Here is a 21,254-nt window from a genome sequence, read left to right as displayed (position 1 = left end):
ATTAGAATATCCCCATGATTGAAATTTGGCAAAACTTGAAGAGGAAATAGGTTTTCTAATCAAAAGCCGCCTCGTAGCTGGAATCCTGATGCTTACTTGGCTGAAAAATGTTCTTCAACGATGGGGGCCTAAATGGATGCCAGACTGTATACTGAGGGCCAACGCTGCTATTTCCCTGCAATGTTGGATTTCATACAAACGTCCCCAGGGTTTCCCCCAAAAAAGTTGGCCCGGTGGCAAGTGTCTTTTTATGAGGAGGGCCCGGCTGGGGCCAGTCCCAGACAGATGGCAGTATTAATGTAGTGCCCAATAGTTTCAGTGATACCAAATAATGGACGGAAATCGCAAAATTAATGATTTAAAAAAGCTATAAGAGCTAACTGGAGATTTGAAAATATGACTACGACTTTCCAACAGAAAGTACACTGTAACTGTAGTTTAAAAAACGTCTTACAGGCTTGCAGTACAGTGGGGGAAACACTGCGTCCCAGTTGAGCCTGCTTTAGCCAGTTTTTGTTCATTTATTTAAAAGTGTGTTTTGTTGTTATTTTTATGATGGGTTGGATAAAAGACATTGCTTGGCTTAGCATAAAGAGTGGAAGCAAACAGAAACAGCTAGCATGGCTCTGTCCAAAGGAAATCCAACTACAGTACAAGCACCTCTTAACCTCACTGTCTAACGGGATATTTTGAAGTGGGCTTGTATGAGGTACTCATCCAGGCACAGACGCTGAGGATTTGTACTGCTACTGTATGGACAGGCCTGGGCCACACAGCAAAACATTTTAGCCACCTAAAAAAATCAATATCCGTTTAAGTGTACACTATATTTAGAATATTTTCCCCGCTTTACCTTGCCGTCAAAAAGTCATTTTCTTTTGGCACTGCATTTTTGTTACCGTAGAACATCTGTATTCCTACACCCGATCACTCTCACTCAGTAAAAGTTCTTTTGTATACTCCGGCTCATAAAGGCATCCTGTTCTCACTATAGTAAACAGCATTTCGTCATCGCTGTCATAATCACTCACTTTCATTTTCTTGTATTTGTTTATTCCATAAACTATAGGGAGTCTGACCCAAACAGATAAGCTATCTGCGGCATATTGCAGTGTGCTGCACAGTTGCGCTTCTGCGTAGGAATAGGGAAGTTCTATGTTTGAGAAAATGCATTGCCAAAGGAAAGGGCTGTCTGACGGCAATGTAAATTGGTGAACATATTCTAAATAAAGCATACACTTAAACTGATATTGATTTTTTGCTGTTGATTTTTTGGGTGGTCCTTTGTTTCGGCGTTTTCATTCGCTTTGTTTATTTCATACAAAAACCCAATTATAAAAGCGGAAATTTGTGGTTGTATGGGGGGTTATGTGCTCGACTGTCCCTTGGCTCGGAGCAGTGACTTCCATGCTGGCTGTGTGGCAACCTCACACTTATGCCTATGGTGTCATTTCTCACACATTTATTAACCTGAGCTGATTCTTTTCCTCTTTCATTCCATAGATGCATGAAAGGCAATAGCAACGTCGGCATTATTTTGTATTCTACTACAGTTGAGAGTTTTGGTGTATCACTGTCTAAATGCGGTTTCTGAAAAATATTTCTGAGGATATTTGTGATTCAGTAGATGTGTGGCATGGGACTAGCCGAAAGACATTTGCACAAGATATCATCTTCTGAGTATGAAGTCAACAACATTTGGGTATTATCTCCAAAAAATGTTGATCAAAGCCCATTTCTAGCCAAATGAATTTGCCTTTGAAGTTAAAACCTTACACTTAAACTTCAACATCAACATCTGTCTGTTTCTCAAATGAGTTGCAATCTTTTAACGATTTTCTGTTTGCAGAAAGGACCAGCATGAATGATTTTTCTTTGCATCCTTACCTGGCTTCTCCTGTACTTTACAAACCTCTATGCACTGGCAAATGGGGACAATTAAATTAAGATGGGGCTTTGAATGCTAATCTCCCTTTCTGTTTTTTTCCCTCCCTGCTACCCTTCCCACCTATCCTCGTCCTCCAACACAGGAGCAGCACAGGAACCAGGTAAGCCTTCCTCACGTCTCCTTTCCTTCTCCTTACCACATCCTCTCACCATGTTCCAGCTGTCCAGCTTCTGTCTCGTATCAAAACATGTATTCTCTCAGCACCTAGTGCTGTGTTTTGCATACGATCGATCCACAATCTCCCCCCCGCCCATTTCAGTTTTTCTCATGCTCTCACACCTTTAGATTTCTATCTGCGTCTCTTGCATTCTCCACAGCACATTTTTTTCCAGATCTCATGTTGCTTCCATTGCTCCTGATATCTTCAGTTGCTTACCAAAGTTCTAAATAGCACTAACTGTAGCATCCTAATGTACACTCCAGTTAATCATTTTTTAAGTCAAGGACCCCTTAACTGAAAGAGAGACAGAGCAGGGACTACTACTAATATTGTTTAAAATGAAGTTGCATATTAAAGAAGGCCTACAATATAGTGTAGGTTAGCCCAAAGCCGATATACATAAATGTTGAGTGCATAGAATACTAAGCTATTAAAATAATAATTGTTGGCATGATTTTATAAATTATGTTTTAATGTTAAACATACATGTGGCACAGTGAATCCGTAGGATTAACTTTATCTGTGGATGGCTATCTTAGTGACTACCTTAGTAGTAAGCCAGTAAGTAAGCCTATCATCAGTGGGGATTTATATTTGCTAATAATATGTTGGATTCCGGTTAAGACATTTACATTTTTGAAAATATTTTAAAGAATTTGGAGACCCCCCCTACAGTGACTTTGAGGATCCCCTAGGGGTCCCGGACCCACCGTTGAAGATCTCTGAGATAATACTAAGACTAAACTCAATGATCTGAAGAGTTGTATCCGCAACGCGTTCACGGAGGGAAGCACCGTGTGCAGATGAACACCGTTTATCTGCACACACTGCCATGACACAGAGCTGAATTTAAATCAGCAAAATATATCTTTAACAGTAGCTTAATAATGATCCAAACAAACTGAAAAGAACCACTGAGAAAAGGAGCAATTCAGGAAAAGAGGAAGACTTCTTACAGTGAAAATTTGTAATGAAGGCCCATCTTTAATACAAGCCTGTTTCACATTAAAGGCCTGCTTCTTTTTGCCGTGGAGGTAAATAAATGCCATGGCTGCATTTTTAATAATTTACAGTGAATGAAATTTGGAATGATAAAAATGAGAATTGTATTTTAAAAACACATTGTTTCCCTTGTAGGGCTGGGCGATAAAACAATAACGATATGTATCGCGATAGACACATAATCAATATCAATAGAAAATGCGGTCGATAAAACGTTCAATAACTTGTTTTTCTTCATCAGAAGAAACCAGAGGTTGTGAATCAAGTTTGGTTGCATGAACAAAGGCCCTCACTCTCTGGCAACCTAGCAACGTGGGGAGTGACACTCTAACAGCCAATCATGTAACAGTATCATGTTTGGTTGCGCCACATCGCTGTCTCGTGTTCTTCAATAACAGAACCGGCGTGGAGTGGAAAGTGAGTGCCGCAGCGAGCGAGGAAATCGTTGATAAAACAGGAAAAGTCAGTATGGCAGTTTTGGGGATTTTATAAGTCTGACCGTAGTCAGACCAATGTCGTCAGACCGTCGTCCCCACCAACACTGGTACGACCACAAACTTGTTTTACCACTTTAGCCGCGCTCACACTTTCGAGCACAGCCGTATCCGCCATCAACGTCCAACAACATCTGCAGCTGCAACACGGCACAAGCAGCAGACCGCCATGGAGAGGTACTCTGCATCAGCGCCTTACTAAACACTACAAGCAGCAGACCACCATGGAGAGGTACTCTGCATCAGCGCCTTACTAAACGCTACAAAGAAATAACGAAGGCAGACGTGCTGAGCACTGTCCAGAAGCCAGGTTACCAACCTAGCACTAAACCTGCAGAAAATAGTTCCTTCTCAGGTTTCTTATATTTAGCTAACACTTTGCAATATTTTATGACACTTTATTAAGCATTTCTTACTTATTCTTTAATTTTGAACCTTAATGTTAAGAGATAATTGTTAAGTGTTCATTGTGATTTTAGACCTGTTTACATTTTAATTATTTGAGTGTTTTCCATGGTTGTGTTGACATTTCTGCTTTTATAACTGAGGGGATTATAATCAGAGCAGGGTTAAATTTAAAATAAAAATGTTTAAATTTAATATATTTTTATATATGCTGCCTCTCTAGCTGCCTTCGCTCCCCCAGCTGCCTTCGCTCCCCCTCTCCCCTTGCTCTCCCCTACCAAGCCGCTTAATCCAATTAGCAGTGCCAGCGACAGTTATTTATATGTACATGAATTAGAATTGAACAGTAAGAGATCGTCCCCTGGGGCCGATTGGACAGAGCCCAGTCCTTCATAGGTCTGTTCTCGGTCACGAACCTATGCTGCTGCCACCAAGCAGTGGTGGTCTCTGCAGCTGAGTGCCAACAAAACAGCAGCAGAAACTCGCACCAACATGCACTGCCAATGACAATCATCATCTCTTCTGACTTTAATGGGAAAACCAAATCAGTGCCCACTGTCTATCCTCAGTAGTGAAATAATTAGAAAATATTGTTTCATCTTCTCTGTCTTACCTTTTCTTAAACAAGACTAAAGACCTATTTGACTTGTTCAAATTATTATATTTCTTTATTTGATCAGAGACAATGCACAAAAAACATTAGTCTATAAAAGAAGAGATGTCATGTGCCAGGTTATAGCAAAAAATGCTAATTTCCACCCGCAGTCCCTGGACAGGTTGATGTTATACTTACAAAAATTCATAAAATATATACACAATAATACATGAAAGCATTACTTCACTCACATCATAAAAACACTCTCCACTTCAGGAATCTATCACTCACTCACTCACTCACATTTTACATCATTCATATCAAATATAACAAATTTGCTTTGATAATAACCACTGTTTGGTCAGGCGTGTCAAAGTACTATAATTTGTGCATGAAATAATTTGGTTTGGAAGAGTGTTCCAAAGGCTCGCTGCTTTATAAGAAAACGATTGTTGACCATATGTGGTTCTACGTCTTGGAACGCTGCACTCTCCTCTGACTGTCGACCGTGTGGCTCTAGAGATTCTCTTCGAATTCAGTGTGACAAATTTTCTCTAATAATCTGTCTTCTCAGTGTTCAGGTTCATCTTAGATCTGTCTATCGCTTGCATTCCATTGCGTTGGACTGTAACAGTAGATGTGCCAAATGAGTATATAGGCCTACTGTTAGCTGCCAAATATGGCTCTCTTACCCTTTTGGACTATTTGCCAACGATTGCAGTTCAGAAGGCTAGAAATGTCACAATATTGGCAGCATAATCCTTTTTAAAGGTTTTAAATACAATATGTTTGAAATATTTAGAAAATGTCAAAAGAAGGATTCATTATTGATGCCCTTTTTTAGTCCAGTCAGCAGATGTTAATGTTTGCAGTTGTTTGTCTGCAAAGTCACTTGCGAAATTCTTCCCTTAAACTTAATTCTGAGGGTGGCCGGTTAGCTCGTTTGGTAGAACGAGTGCACATATATAGAGGTTTATTCCTCAATGCAGAAGGTCCAGGGTTTGAGTCCGACCTGTGACAATTTTCCTGCATGTCTTCCCCCTCTCTCTCCCTTTTCATGTCTGAGCTGTCCTATCATTAAAGGCGGAAATGCCCATAAAAAAATCAAAAAAAAAAAAAAAAAAAAAGGAATTCTGAGGCAATTAAAGAACTGAATAAAAGTTCCAGACAGCTTGTTTTGGCCTAAATACAAATCAGCCCTAGGATTGCATTAGGGTTTGGTTCATCTTTATTTATTTTCATTTTTGTTTTCAATACATACAACTGAAAATACTAAAGAGTATATGCAACACGATAGCTACCACATGTAACAAAATGTAAGTTAAAAACAACAAAAATGCAATGTTTCCAAGGTCTGTACAGTATTTACTTTATGATTGTGTAGCTAAAGCCAGTCTTGCATCACATGTGATGAGCTCCAGACCTTCTATCATCTATGACTTGAAATCAAATGCAAGTGTGTCAAATCAAAGTACAGGTGTAAACCAGAGCGAGCAAAAATATTTCTTGTTTAAAGTTCAAGGTCACAGTGCTTCCTTACTTGAGAAGCACTACTACTTACCTGCCACAACAAACGAGACTTCTCTCCTCCTGCGTGGGTGACTCGTGATTTTGCTCTGTATGCCAATCAGTAGAATGGAAGACATGGGAGGAGGGTGGTGGGCTGAGGAACACAGCAGTTAAACACAAGGAGTCTTATCCTTGTGTGCACAGAGAAGGGCTTTTATACACATACACACACTTATGCATTTATGTGTGTGCATTCACACACACACACACACACACACACACACACACACACACACACACACACACACACACACACGGAGTACAGCCCAGATTAATGACAAATCAATCACACGCATACAGTGTTTGCTTGTCATCCTGTATGCTTTTCTTTTTTTTATAACACAAGTTCAATTTCCCAAGCTACTAAAGCTCTATTCGTGTTTCCTCTGAATATGTATTCAACAAGGTCATCTCTCACTGCACCAAGAAACATTTCCCAACCACAGGATGTCTTTGCTATTGTAATGTCAATAGTCCCCCAGTCCAATGCATTGCAATCAACGTTTGTCAATACGCAAGCTGCTTAGAGCTACACTGTAAGCTGAGGATGCAGCTCATTCATTAGATAAGACCTTGGTTTGACTCTGAAATGTATTCAAGTAATAACAGGATACATTTTGAATCTTATTCAACCTCTCAAGTAGATAAATAGATATCAGTGTTGTAGTCGAGAACACCCAAACCGAGACAGAGTCATTACTAAGACGAGAGTGTATCGAGGCCAAGACAAGACCAAGACTTTGAGGGGTTGAGACCGAGACAAGACCAAAGACCAAGGCAGGGCGAGACTGAATCAAGACCAAGACCAGACCAAAACAACTGAAAATACGGTAAATACACAACTAGGTATATGTACAGCTAATATTTGCTAAATCCCTTTGGGTGAGGAGGTGGAGAGATTTCTGGACAGTTTTGGAACAGAGGCAGGTGGTCCCAGCTGTGTCGGTTAGCGTTACATTGCAGAATGTACACACTGCTGTGTATTTTATTTTTTCAAATAAACTCTTTAAAAAATATAATAAATGTAATGTTATTACTGACGATCTGGCTGACATCTCCCAGACAGCCAGAGCTTCTTCTCACCTACATTCACTTTGGGAGTGCGTGTTAAGGGGGGGGCGGGGAACGGGGGGTTAACAGTAACACATTTCTAACTAGAAATGAGTCAAGTTATTGGTTGCATTTGAAGCAGGAAGTTTTACATCCAATCACAGTAATGATGTTAACACATAAATCAGATGATACACAGGCAATTTAGTGATATCCCAGAAGATGTGGTCTTGACCGGTCTTGGAATAAAATCCTGAGTCGTCTTCATTCAAGACCGAGACCTTCAAAAAGTGGTCTTGAGACCGGTCTCAAGACCAACACCGGTCTTGAGTACTACAACACTGATAGATAGATAAATACTATTTAACCCTCATCCTGCCAATATATTTTTAACATAGGAGGACCACTGGGGTCTCTTGGGGACCCCAAGAATAAACTACTGTCAGAAACATTCATCATAGCAAAATGTTGACTTATGTCTTCTCAATACATTGTGAGTTATGCAATTACTGTCATCTGAAGCAAAACCCAAACGGATTATTTTTATTTTAGGAAAGTGAGTCAATTTCCATATTGTGTAAAATGAAAATTTATACTTTTCTGTAATACAAATTGCAGTTTTTATCCCAAATTGAATCCACACATTAGTTTTTATTTTTATTTTATATTATTTACCAACTTGTGATTCTGGAATCATTTAGTTTTCACTCATTTCAAATAAATGTTATTTGTGATATACTTATTTGGTGAAACCAACCGGAGACCCATGGCAAACATAAACTCAATAATAAATCTATTAAAACTGCAGAGGCGGAATTGGGTGCTTTTGACTGGTACCAATGGCATTTTTAAGAAGCACAAATTAAAACAGAAACAGAAAACAATGATATGAAGTCATTAAGTACAAATGTATTGACAAAGTCAATGAACAATTGGAATGATAGAATAAAGCACCTGCGAGATATGACTTAAAGTATACCTCTGGGGTTTGCGGGTAGCCCAGTCGATAGGATAAGGGTTAAAAAAGCATTGTCATTTTAACTACTAAAGACAAAACTGATCATAGCCAAACATTTAATTTAGAAAAGCAAAAATGTGTTAATCTAAACTTTCAACTATGGATTCTACCACTGCCTCTTTATTATGACAGGAGGAAGGGAGTGAAGACAATTTATAAAATCTAGAAGACGAGGAAACCAAATGCTATAAAAACAAATACGATCGCAATGACATTTTACAGGGAGCAGAGAGGTCCCTGCTCTTGTCAGTAATGAGGATGCCCACTGAGCTCAGTAAAAGAGCTTTCATGTGGTCATGCTCCATCTGCTCGGAGTAAACTACAGAGACAAAGTTGTAGGGCATTACGAGGGTGTAAAAGGGCAAGTGTTTTAATGTAGATTTTTATTTATTTGTTGATAAATGTCATTCTTAAAAGATTAGGCTGGCGTTGTTTACATCTTCTTTCTTATTTTCAACAAATCCCATTAAAGGACCAAAACAGCGTATTAGTCAGTCTCTCAGCACTTTCCATCTTCATAATGCCGACAAGATATAATAACAGTGCATGTTTAAAGTCAATATCAATGACATTTCAAGATAAACAAACGTCTATTATGCTGCTCTATTACCACCTGATGAGACAAACTCGTGATTAAACTTGAAATTAATTAAACAATCGTGACCTCATCACTGATACTAGAGAAACTGTGGACACAAGCGGCTGTGAACCTACTAAATGTATAATGTACATGTAAGTAGAATGTTCAGTGCTTATAACAAAATAAGTAAATAAGAGAAAGTGTGCAGATTTGTGTGTGTCAAGTGAAAGGGGAAAATGATTATGTTTAGAATAAATCAGGTTATGGGGTATTTAATAATAGTTTTTGAACTTCAGCTTGATATTTACAGTATGGGGTAGTATAAAATATTCATTTTTTGATTAGCAAACTTAATAATACATAATTTGTAAACAGAGGGTTGCATGCAGTCATTTTATAATGATTCAATTATTTGTCCTAATTAAATCATCACAACATAATAAACAACTGTGTGCAATTCTCACTTTAGTCAAGTCTAGTTTAGTCAATGTAGTTGTCCAACAGCCAATCAACTTGCAGCAGTATACTGCAAAACTATCCATCTTATGCAGTCATATCTGTCTACAAGTGAGTCCAAACAACTTTGCTTTCATACGATAAATGGAAAAAATGCCAGTAGTGCCATAAGAGCGTTTCAATCCATTTCCAAAAGAAGTCCACTTCTTAGCCTTTTAGCCTCTTTTTTAGTATCTTCCTGTAGTGAACATGCAGTGTAAACCAGTAGCAGTGTAAACCAACACTGAGTTTGGTCAACACGCGTAACGGTGTCTAAATAAGTGTTTTTGAGAATACATGTTTGCAGAAGAGCAACAAGCCCACTGACATGTTTCCCCATTAAAGTTGTCTCCTGAGATTGCCAAATGTCATTTTTCATTGTTGATTGCTTGCCAATCTGTCCTGAAGTATGTCAAACAACTGCTCTGCTGCGGTACCGTCAGTGTCTTATTTCTTACTTAAATTTCTCTTTGTTACAGTATGTTCATTTTCATGTTCATTATATACACAAAGATACTGTCATGTTCTTTCTTGCTAACACAATGCTGAATAGCGATGTATTATTTGGCTGTAAACCACTACTGTATTTTTAAGCGGAGCTGCCAAAACGTCCCAACAAAACAACACATGCCACTAATGCTGCTTCTCTGTATGGTTTGGAAACCTGCCCTGAGCCATGCCATCAGCAACTGCAGTCAGAGCCATGATGCATGCAAGGCATGAACAGGCTGGATGAGCTGAAGGCTTGCTACACAGGTTTTTTTTTTTTTTTTTTTATAGCCCACTATCACATACTACAAATTTGCTTTAAGGGGCTTTACAATCTGTCCAGCATACGACACCCCCTGTCCTTAGAACTTTGCTTCAGATAAAGAAAAACTCCCTCCAAAAAACACTATAATGGGGGAAAAAAATGGAAGAAACCTCAGGAAGAGCAACTGAGGAGGGATCCCTCTCCCAGAATGGACAGACATGTAAAAGATGTGTGTACAGAATAACCAACAGAATAAAATGGCAGTATAGACAACCGAAATGATACAAATTAGACAAAATGGATATGGGACAATGTCAGCAGCTTCCAGGTGTCACCAAACCACTAGAGCATGAGCCACACATTCTCCTCTCCACCACTTTCTGCTAGTTTACAGAAAGCATCTGTTGCCTGTAGCTCTTCATATGTTTTGCTTCTTCTTTTACCATTCCTTCAAACTGATCGACTGACAGAAAAGCACCAAATTATACTGCCATCATGTTACGTAGAACATATTTGAGTAACAAATATCACATCATTTTTATGCAGCTGCTTCACCAATAAGCCTTGATGTGCTTTGCCAGTGAAAAGCTTTTAATTTGTAGCAGCAGCAGGAAATGTGCAGTATAGCATTAGCAGTATCCAAAATACAGCTGTAGGGGAGCGGATCAGAAAAGAGAGAGGCTGCAGTGCACTGTGTTAGATGAAAAGTACTGTAAGAAAAGAGAGAAAAAAATAACGTGGGAGTGGAACAGAACTTCAAACCACACAAACATGTTTTTTATACAGGAGCTACAAAAGAGAGCAGACAGAATGAAAAATGTCTGTGGACTGTTGACTAAACCCAGCCTCAAAATCCCTCCTCTCTTCTTACGATATACACTGTACCACTGCTACTCTATGGCTGTGTCCCAAATTCTGGGCATGGAGTCTACTTGAAAATATTTTTTGTCCATTGAATTTCTCATATTAGTCAGATTGGTGAAGCCAGTTTGTCGGCCTGCTACAAGCTTCGGATCAGTGCTTCATTAGTGCTGCAACACCGCTGACATCTCCAGTCTGGTGTGGATGTGAGGCACAGTCGGGCTACAAAAGGGTGCCTCCCCCCCAAAAGAAATTAGATTGTCTAACTTCACAGATGTTAGATAATCATCCTGTCAACTCACAGAGTCAAATTCCATTTATATCTCCAAGAGGGTGCCTTCAAACAGACAACAAAGTGTTAATCCAACTAGTAAACTGAGTGTCTATGTACTGTATCACGGTAATGATAAAAGCATCAATATAACTTCCATTTATCGGCACTAAACTTCATTAATAAACATATCCAAGCTGCTAACAAGGTAAAAAAGGGAGGGTAAGTGTGTAAGAGTAAATAGTGTTTAATAGCAAATAAAGATGAATGTGAAAATACAATTAATCAATTTGAGTACATTTTCAATTGACTGAAAGGAAAAAAAAAAAAAAATTCAATTCATCTGAATTATTTAACTCGCTGTGTGATTTGTTTATGCGTTCAGTTGTATCGTTGAGTACTCACATAGCCTATTAGTCATATTTTTGCTTCACACAGATTAATAGCGGGTGCTGTTTGTTTGACAGATTGCATTGCTGTGCATTCTTCGAGCTCTTTCTTAGACAGACACCTTCGTCATCAGTTGTTTGTCACTTGTCGTGGCCCCTGAGGAGTAAGCCTGCTTCGCCCTGCGTGTGTCAGGAGATGATGGCGAGATATCCCCTTTTCTGCTTTCTCACGCTGTTCTGCAGCTGCCTGACTCAACATAATATCCACACGACTTGCTTACACATTTAAAATGGTTGAGTCAGTAGCCGTACAAGATGTTTTCTACCTGCACCTGTGATTTTTCTCCAGTTTGAGCATCCTCCAATAAACATTGTGCTCACGCGTCAAAGAAGAAAATGCTGCACATGCTACTGTGAAAATATCTTGCATACTCACACTACATGACTTTATTCCAGTTCTGGAAGTTAGAGCCAGACTTGCACAGCTTGTTTAGTTGCTATCTTTGATACTCCAGCCCCATTTCTAATAAAGTGTTTGGATTCCTTTCAGATTTTATAATCTGTCAGAAACGTAACTGGCTGTTAAGCTAAATGATCTTGCTGAAATCCACTGGCTGTCCGAAGAATTGACTAATTCAATCAGACAAACTGTATTATTTTATCTGAAGGTAAAAGCAGTAATTTGATCTCCAACAGGTCCTCCAAACCATACTGTACGAAGTCATTGATCATACTCCTCCCTCTGATACGATTCATAGGAACATTTCATAATTTAGTGCCCCTAGCGGTGGCAGGAAATACGACCCACAGGAGCAATTTCCATCCTCATATCTAAAAGTAACAGTCTCGGTTTTAAAAATGTTAAGTTAACTTATAATTTGTCATTTTACTACTAGTCTCGCTTTGCCACACCATCCACATGCTGAGATTGCACAGATAGTCTAGCTAGCTGTCTCAGTTTACCCTGCAGAGATCTGAGGAGCAGCTAACCATAGTCCTCATGAATCCAGCTAATTTAAAATTCCAACAAAAAGAAAGCGGAAGGAAACAGAAGACATACATCCGGCGGAATCTCTCGCGGCACTGGAGCAATCCCCGGAAGTGTAACGTCGAGGATATAGACTACCTTACTACCTACTTTGCTCCCGTCATAATTACTACCGCCACTAGAGGGCACTGTCTATATAAACGTAAATGGCCGTCGAAATTGCTGCTTGAACAAACAACTTCTGGGGTCTTTTTTTGGGTAAGGTCTCCATTTGAATTGTGGTACTGGCAGTCTTCTTCATTAATGTGAACAATGCAGCCTTAAGACAAATACAACACTTGCATAGATGAAACAGGTTGCAACTTAACTAAATCAAAAAATGATATATATAAAATATGTTATCACTATAGTGACTGTGCTTACCAGAAAAATGACAGCGTTCACTTTTGTGAGCACAATAACTGTAATCAATAATTGATTGGGAAAAATGGCCAAAGCTACAAAATAACTTCCAAGTTGTAATAGACGGGAATGGTCCTTTAAACGTGCCTCAGTCTTTGTTTTTGTATTGCTTTATATTCAGGAATTGGACACATTGATGCTTAAAGGAGACACTAATGAATCTTGATATGGTAGAGATATGGCAGACAGATGCTGCAGTGCCTTCTACCTCCCTCCCCTATTCTTTAATTCTCTCTCTCCTTCGCTGCCCTATTCCACCCCGGTGAAGGCTCTCCGCTCACTTTTGTTTATCAGGCAGGGGATATAGAAGCACCTCCGCCTCCCCCCTTCCAAACACTCTCCCGCTCTGTCTTTCTTCACTGAAAGATATTTCCAAATGAGTGAGCCCAGAACCCTGCTGCCTCTCTGACGCATTAATCACTTGGCTGCCACCCCCTTCACTCCTACATGTGCATACACACTGGGTTCACACACACACACACACACTCTCTCGGGTTAACCTGGTTTGACCCACACAAGTAAAGGCATGTTCGGCCACTGTGTAATATAAACGCATGTCAACGCACACGACTTGAGCAGGTAGAGAGAGAACACCGCAGGATGATGCACACATACACAAAGCATCCGCCCACCACTCAAGTGATCTTGACTCTACACTACACCAACTCCCTCTCTCTCCACCCAGCCATGGCTCCCACATGACCCTCCATTTTCCTCATCATTAGCGACACCAACCAGCAGCCGCACTCCATCCGTCCATCCCTCCCCCTTACCCTTTCTGCCTCCCTCGCCGCATCTCTGTTTACTTCTTCGATTTCTTTATTTGAATCCGGCAGAATACCTCCCCGCTGTCTCCTCCTGAGCAAAGAGGGGCATAAAAGGTGGGAGAAAGAGAGGCAGAATAGGGGAAGAGAAGGGAGGAAAGCCGGCTTTAGATGTTAATTTGTAGGAAATCATATGTAAAGTGATGCACCTGGTTTATGTAACTACCCCGTAGGAGATGAGTGGAGGATGTTACACATCCTGACAGTGAAACCGCTTGATGAGGCTGCAGTCATGAATGTCATGAACTCATCACGCTCATGTGGGCTAATGCAGTTTGTAGCGATATGATTATTTTTGGACTAATGAGATTAACTTTCAGAAACACTTACAGCTGCACTAATGAATATATATGTATTATTATATCAACTGCTGCTCCCCTCAGCTCAATGGCAATTTTAGGCGTGTTTTAGCTCAATGCTGTAGTTATCCAGCCTGCAAACATTGCTCAGTACCTCCAGAAAAACGCGATTATGCGATCGCATAATTCAATGCATAATCAGCTAAAGTCCGCGTATTTATGCGGGGGCCGCATTTTTTCAAATACGCGTAAATAAATTGCAGATTTCCACGCAAAATATGCGGGGCTTGCATGATTTCATAATCCCCGCATTTTCGTTGCAAAAAAGTCACATATCTTAGCAGAAAGTTGAAAAATTTTGCGTTTACTTCACACAAGAGCAGCCATTTTCCCCTGTTGTCTTGGGAACGTAATGAAGTGATGTAATTACGTGACGTGCACATCATCGAAAAGCAGGGTGTTGGGGGAATCACTTTTTTTTCTCTTTTTCATCAAACTGCAATTTTCGCAATTTCATTGCATAAAATTGCTTAAGTATCCCGCATATTCCATCGCATTTTTTAAGAAAACATGCCACATAATCAAGGATTTTTGCCCACAACAATCACAAAAAAACTCTGAAGGACTGATTGCTCTCAAAAACTTTGTTTCCAGCTGAAACAATCTGTTGTTGTAGTGAAAAGACTATTAAACCTGACATACTGTATACTACCTGCCCCTTCTGAATGGCACACAATGTTAGCGATTAGCAGCTAAAGAGAAATATTTTCCTCATACGCTGGAGAAGAAACTAGAGTGAAAATGTGACTTACATTAGTCAGGTATATCCAGAAATGACTCCAATGAATCATAATGTTGCCCTGTGTCTGCTGTAGTGTTTTCACAATACTGGAATTTCTAACTTCAATACAGTACCTTTCTCTACCTTTCATCTAATGTCACTATGACAATACAATTTCTCCTTTCAAAATCAAAGTGGCAGTTTGTCATGAAATGTACGGAGCACATTAATGTTCCCAAGGTGACGAACCTTAACCTCGTTCCACACCTCTGAATCACCACCCACATCTCCAGTTTTCTCCGCGATTCAAGTGAGTCCAGTGTTTTTCTCTTTGAAAGATGTGGGAAATGAGCCATCAATCAGAGCTTTGTATGTAAGATTAAGAAAAAGGGACATCTTGTTCCACATCCAGAAAAATAGCTACACATAAAACACAGTCCTTCCTAGTGTCACCCTCAGTACAAACAAGTAGCTGTTGTTTGCATCCAAGAGTTGCCAGTTGTAGTGAACATTGCACCCTCTAGGGGACGCTAGCGAGGTGCTTTTACACTCTAGTTTTGATGTTACCTTATGGAATCTGTGTTGAATTTCTCTGAACATCCATTAAGTTACATGCTTGCAACAACACTCTAAAATCAATTTTGGAACAGCTGTTGCATATTTATCAATAATGACTATATAATTACCCTACTTTTCCCAAAAACTACATTACATTGTACTAACACTGGACTAAACTGATTATGTCCATTGATCAGCAATGCTTGAAATACATGTTTGTAAAACTTGCACTTTTTTTCTGATTTGAAATTGCTGCAAAATTGGCTGGAGAAAACACATTACAAAGAGTGGTAGAACATAGGCTCTAAGAGAAGTCAAATAAATAGGAAATATATAAATAGGAGGTTTTTAAAATGTAATGTTATCATAAACAAACAAGAATGTTGCAGCACACTTAAAGCTGTAAAAGCCTTTTTATTTACTGCCATTGTTGAAATGCGCTTTGCACTCATTAAAGGGGTGATAGAATGATTATATAGGGTATTTTACACTGTTCCTTAAGGTCCCCTAATGGGGTATGTAACATTGGTTGGGCTGAAAATTGCCCGAATGCTATTTTATTAGAGAAATCAACTATATAAAGCTCAAATATGGGACGTTTTACGAAAATTGATGGCTTATTGCAAATTTGGTAAGACTCTGTGTCGGAGTTCAGCTGCCGGTGCTGCCTGTGTTGCTGCCTCGCTGCACGGCCTGCCTTCCTTTACACACCCCGGCCTGCTCTGAGCTCGATTGAGCTCCGTTACGGCTTGCAGCCCAGAGGCGTGCAGCTCCCCTCTTCCTGCTAGCTAAATGGCCCGTGTGTGAGAGTGATAGCGCGGTCGGCGAGCTTGTTACACCAGCAATCTCTTACAACAGTTCCAGTTAATCTTGGCTGGCTGTCAGCATAACTAGCTATATTTACATTTTGAATTTTGTCACGCCACTTATACAACATCTCCCTAAAGGTCTTATAAAGCTAACAACGGTGTCCGATTTCAAGTTAATGAATTTTTGTAAAGATTAGGGGTTTCGTTATCTATGACTGTCCCTTCAATCCTAGCTATGTGTGGCTAGCTACAAATCACAGATAGTTAGTTTCATTTTCAGCGTAATTTCTGTATATTTACAGTTTGAATTCCAACACGCCACTTATACAACATCTCCCTAAAGGTCTTATAAAGCTAACAACGGTGTCCGATTTCAAGTTAATGATTTTTTGTGAACAGTGGGGGTTTCGTTAGCTATGACTGTCCCTTCAATCCTAGCTATGTGTAGCTAGCTACAAATCAGGGATAGTTAGCTCCATTTACCGCATAATGTGTGTATATTTACAGTTTGAATTTCGTCACGCCACTTATACAACATCTCCCTAAATGTCTTATAACGCTAACAACGGTGTCCAATTTCAAGTTAAAGAATATTTGTGAATTTCAGAAGAATTCTAGGAGGAGCTAGCTCTCATTGATAGAGCTACATCCAGCCGCAGGCTCTATCAATGAAACTCGCGGACAAGCGGCGTTTATTTCCCCAATCGTTTGTTTAAATAACTCAACACATTATAATTACACACATTAAAAGATTAACTGGAACCTGTGGTAACAGATTGCTGGTGCAACAAGCTCGCTGCCCGTGCTCTTACTCACACACACACCGGGCATTTAGCTAGCAGGAAGAGGGGAGCTGCAGGCCCTGGAGCTCTGTCAGAGCACCAGCGTGTAGTAGTCCATTTGCCAAAACCAGTGACTTTGCGCGGTTATGGAGTGCTGTGGGCTGCAAGCCGTAACGGAGCTCAATCGAACTCAGAGCAGGCCGGGGTGTGTGAAGGAAGGCAGGCTGGGCGGCAAGGCAACAACACAGGCAGGACCGTCGCTCAACTCCGACACACAGTCGGACAAAATTTGCAATTAGCCATCCATTTTCGTAAAATGGCCCATATTTGAGCTTTACATAGTTGATTTCTCGCATAAAAAAGTTTCAGAAGTGAATTTTGTAATGGAATAGCAGAGATCTGCGGGACCTAGCTAGATTCAGAAGACTACCTGATCTCAGGTCAGTTGTGTAGCCGATGTAAATGTTGGGGCGTGACCGTTCTCTTAAGGTTCCGGATTTTGAGATGCTTGCGTAAGCAACTAGCTTTGTTGAGATTCGCCCGTTTTCAGCGGCAGTTTCAAAATATGAGATTTTCATAGTAAAGGGGTGTCAGTGGGACTTTGAGCTTCTATGTATGTCCTATTTACCCACCAAACTGTCGTTATTCAACTATGACAGGGTAAAATCGGTTTTGCATTCTATCACCCCTTTAAGCTCAGCAAGTAACAAAGGTGTGTTTTGCAGCATACAGAAGCAGTGGTAACACAAAAGACACTTACGTGTGTGTGTGTGTGTGTGTAGTGGTTGGGTTAGTGGAATATAGCTGTGGGAACTGTTTAGTAATAAGCAAAGTTACATTATTTAAAGTGGCTATACAGAACTTTCAGCCGTTGATTCTATCGGTTGCTTTGGACAAAAGCTGTCGTGTTTTTGCCACACCTGCTGTCGTAAAGCTCTTTTCTTTACGGTGCTGTTTTGCCCACTGTATATTACTGAGTTAGCGTTATCGGGAGGTCATAGTTGCAATGAATGTTTTGCTCGGACAAAAAATCATTCATTTACAGTAAAAGAATACGTTACAGATGCATTGTTGCATATCAAGTGTTGCATACGGTAACGTTGCCTGGATCAGAAGTCATGATGATTCAAATACCTTAATTGACGCATTAATTAACGTATTGTTCCAGCATTAAGGCATGCATGAGATACTATTACTTCTTTTACATTACTGCTAGTTCATGAAGTACTAAATTAATGAGTGCATGCTTTTTCATGCATGAATTCATGATAATTCATGTACCATAATTTTAAAGTGTTACCTAGAATTGTATTCATAAGTTAAAAATGTCTTCATAGTTATTTAAAAACCTCTTGAAAAAGGCTTATATAGCCCTCACAGATATTGAAGAAGCACACAGTGAATGCAGCCATTTGCTTTTAAAAACATCAACACAGAGCTTCACTTTGTATTTCACAAAGGGACGGAGAAGACATGAAGTATTTATTCTGGGATCACAAGGAAATATTTTGACCTTATTTTGAATTGACAAATCTATTTATATGATCATGGTTGTGACTGTTTGCTATGTGAAGAACATGTCAATAACATTATGTCAGTAAGTACAGTACTTTACTAGTTTCTCAGCAAAACCTACTGTTTGTCCTGGAGCACATGCTAGCAGAAGATGAGATTAAACCAAAACAAGTGCCTCACATTTAGTATTAGTTATAGTGGAATCGGGCAAAAAGTCATTTTCTATTTCGCTCTCTTAAAGTCTCAATTGCTTCATGTCAGAGGGTGCCACCATAACAAAAGATCTGCTCATAATTGCACATAATACATAATTGTATTCATAAGTTAAAAATGTCTTCATATTTATTTAAAAAACTGTTGATTAAGAGATCTTTTTTATAACAAAATGTTGTATTGGTGTATAGGTGTTTCTGCAACTGAGTAAACTCCAATATGTTTAACTGGGCTCTGAAAAATAATTCAAAACATAATGTAACACTATACAACAAACTCTGTAACACTTCAAGGCTATGCCAATGTGAACATATTCTTTCACCTCTTTAATGGCTCCATTGTTGTTATGATTAATTTACTCCACTCAGGATTATGAATTTGAAAAACTGCAGCTGTTAATTTTCAGTTAATGACAAAATGCTCAACAGTCATCGCGTGACGCGTTGTAATGTGCAACCCACCAGGGCTGTATAAAACCATTTACTGCTCAATAAAACTCCTAAACCCATTAAAAGGTACACATAACATCAATAATAGAACAACACACATTTGTGAGCAGCTCTGTACTGAACAGAACATATACATCTTAAACAGGTAAAAGCTGTAAAATGTGATGGCAAACAGATAAAACGCTGTGTTGATTCCTTCACTTGTAAATATAACGTGCACCTCGGGCACACACAAAGGTGTGGTGGGCTGCAATGACTTCTCTTCAGACAATGACTGTGACTGATGACAATCTTTTTTCATTTTTATAGCAACACATAACACAATAGCGGTGTGAATCTTCACCGGTGTCACGATTTGATTCAATTATGATTGTCCTGTCAACGATTCGATAGCTCGATGCATCGCGATAAGTCACCTCCTCAATATTATTATAAATTGCTATATGCGGTTTTCATCGATAAATTCAAGCAGTCAGATATATATGAGCTCCCCTTTTTATTATATCTGCTCTTAAAAAAAGACACTTCCTGAATGTAGCGCAGTCTGAACACAGCCAGACTGATCTCATTAAAGGAATACGCCACCGTTTGTTGAAATAGGGCTCATCACGGTCTACCCTGGCTGTAGATGGTGGGCCAATGCATTTTTTAAGTGCAAGTAATTAGGTTGTTTTTTTGTCTTTTGTTGGATCACTTTTACACACAACATGCTAACCGGTAACATAGGATTCCATTCACTATGCTAAGCTAACTAGCGGCGGCGCTGCCGGTGTTGCACCGGACTAAAATAATGCATTGACAAAAAATGTGTTGGCCCACCTATCTACAGCTAGGGGAGACCGTGATAAGCCCTATTTCAACAAACGGTGGCGTATCCCTTTAAGTGGCGTATGTATGACGCGGCAATTTGTATGTCGTTTTTGCGTGATATCAAGACGCATAATCGCTTTTTAGCGTGTTTATCAATGCCGTTATCAAGCCTTCCCCAATGCTTCTTTCCTGGACCCAACCGTTTATTGTTTTCGTAAGCGTGTGACGTTGGTCACCGTCGTGTTTTTGTAATTTTTTTTGGTTGTTGTTACTAAAGCCTTTCCCAATGTTCTTTTCCTAAACCCAACCTTTTTTTATTTTTTTTATTTTTTTTTGCACGCGTGTAAACATACACACCACGTGGTATGTTTACATCTGCTGTATACAGCGTAGACACACACGTGGATAACTCAAAATGTGTACAGATAACACGCCATTTGGCTTTTAGGAAATTGGCGTGTATGTTTACACAAAGTCATGATGCCACATTGACACAGCAGACAACAGACAAAAGGCAAAAACAAAAAAAGCAGCGACTGGAAAATCAGCAAGTAACATCATTAGGCAATAATCGATTATGGTCTCTTGATGCAGAATCGTCCACGTCTGCATCGCAATGCATCGATGCAATGATTCATTTCAACACCCCTATAACACATGTACTTTTCTTTTAAAAATGAAATACAGATGTATCTTGATAATAGCCCGGCTAGGTTGCCTTTATACAGAATGCTGTGCTGCTGCTATGTTATATAATAAGAGACACTATGACCGTGGATGTATTATAAAAAGACTGAGACATAATCAGAGCCTTACTGTGGAGTCTGATCACTAAACTGACCAATGGGATCATCTTCACCAAACTCTGTATGTCATCTCTTTGAGCTTCCCTCAGAGCAGTCTACACACAGATTAACTGAACTGCCTCCTTCAAATCCTCACCAAGACGGATTCCACTGTGTGAAGTGGTCAGGCCATACAAGAATCTTGACCTTTTTCTCCGCTTCCTCCGGCTGTCAGTTGGCTGTTTTAACACAGCATTCACACGGCAAGTGGCTTGGTTGAAGGGTTGTTCTGTTCTCAGAGATCGTGGTTAAAATGACGGGCTCCAGTCATCGTATGCATCAAATACATTTTAAAAAGCAAGGTCATAGATGTCCTCTTTGGTGTTGC

At 39.6% G+C, this 21,254-nt stretch overlaps 1 protein-coding gene across 3 annotated transcripts in view; it reads left to right on the top strand.

Moving 5' to 3' along the window:
• cadm1a (cell adhesion molecule 1a) overlaps positions 1-21,254 on the top strand; it is a 411,265-nt gene that overhangs the window by 282,024 nt on the left and 107,987 nt on the right. For 2 of the 3 annotated variants that reach the window (XM_028595124.1, XM_028595122.1), the window contains exon 2: positions 2,031-2,048. The exons of the other annotated variant lie outside the window; for it this stretch is intronic. In XM_028595124.1, the coding sequence (XP_028450925.1) occupies positions 2,031-2,048 (18 nt within the window). The remainder of the gene's footprint in view (positions 1-2,030; positions 2,049-21,254) is intronic. 3 annotated transcript variants of the gene reach the window in all.

The sequence above is a fragment of the Perca flavescens genome, chromosome 13 (assembly GCF_004354835.1).
Source record: "Perca flavescens isolate YP-PL-M2 chromosome 13, PFLA_1.0, whole genome shotgun sequence".
Taxonomy (NCBI): Eukaryota; Metazoa; Chordata; class Actinopteri; order Perciformes; family Percidae; genus Perca; species Perca flavescens.
This window is presented reverse-complemented; position numbering and strand designations above follow the sequence as displayed.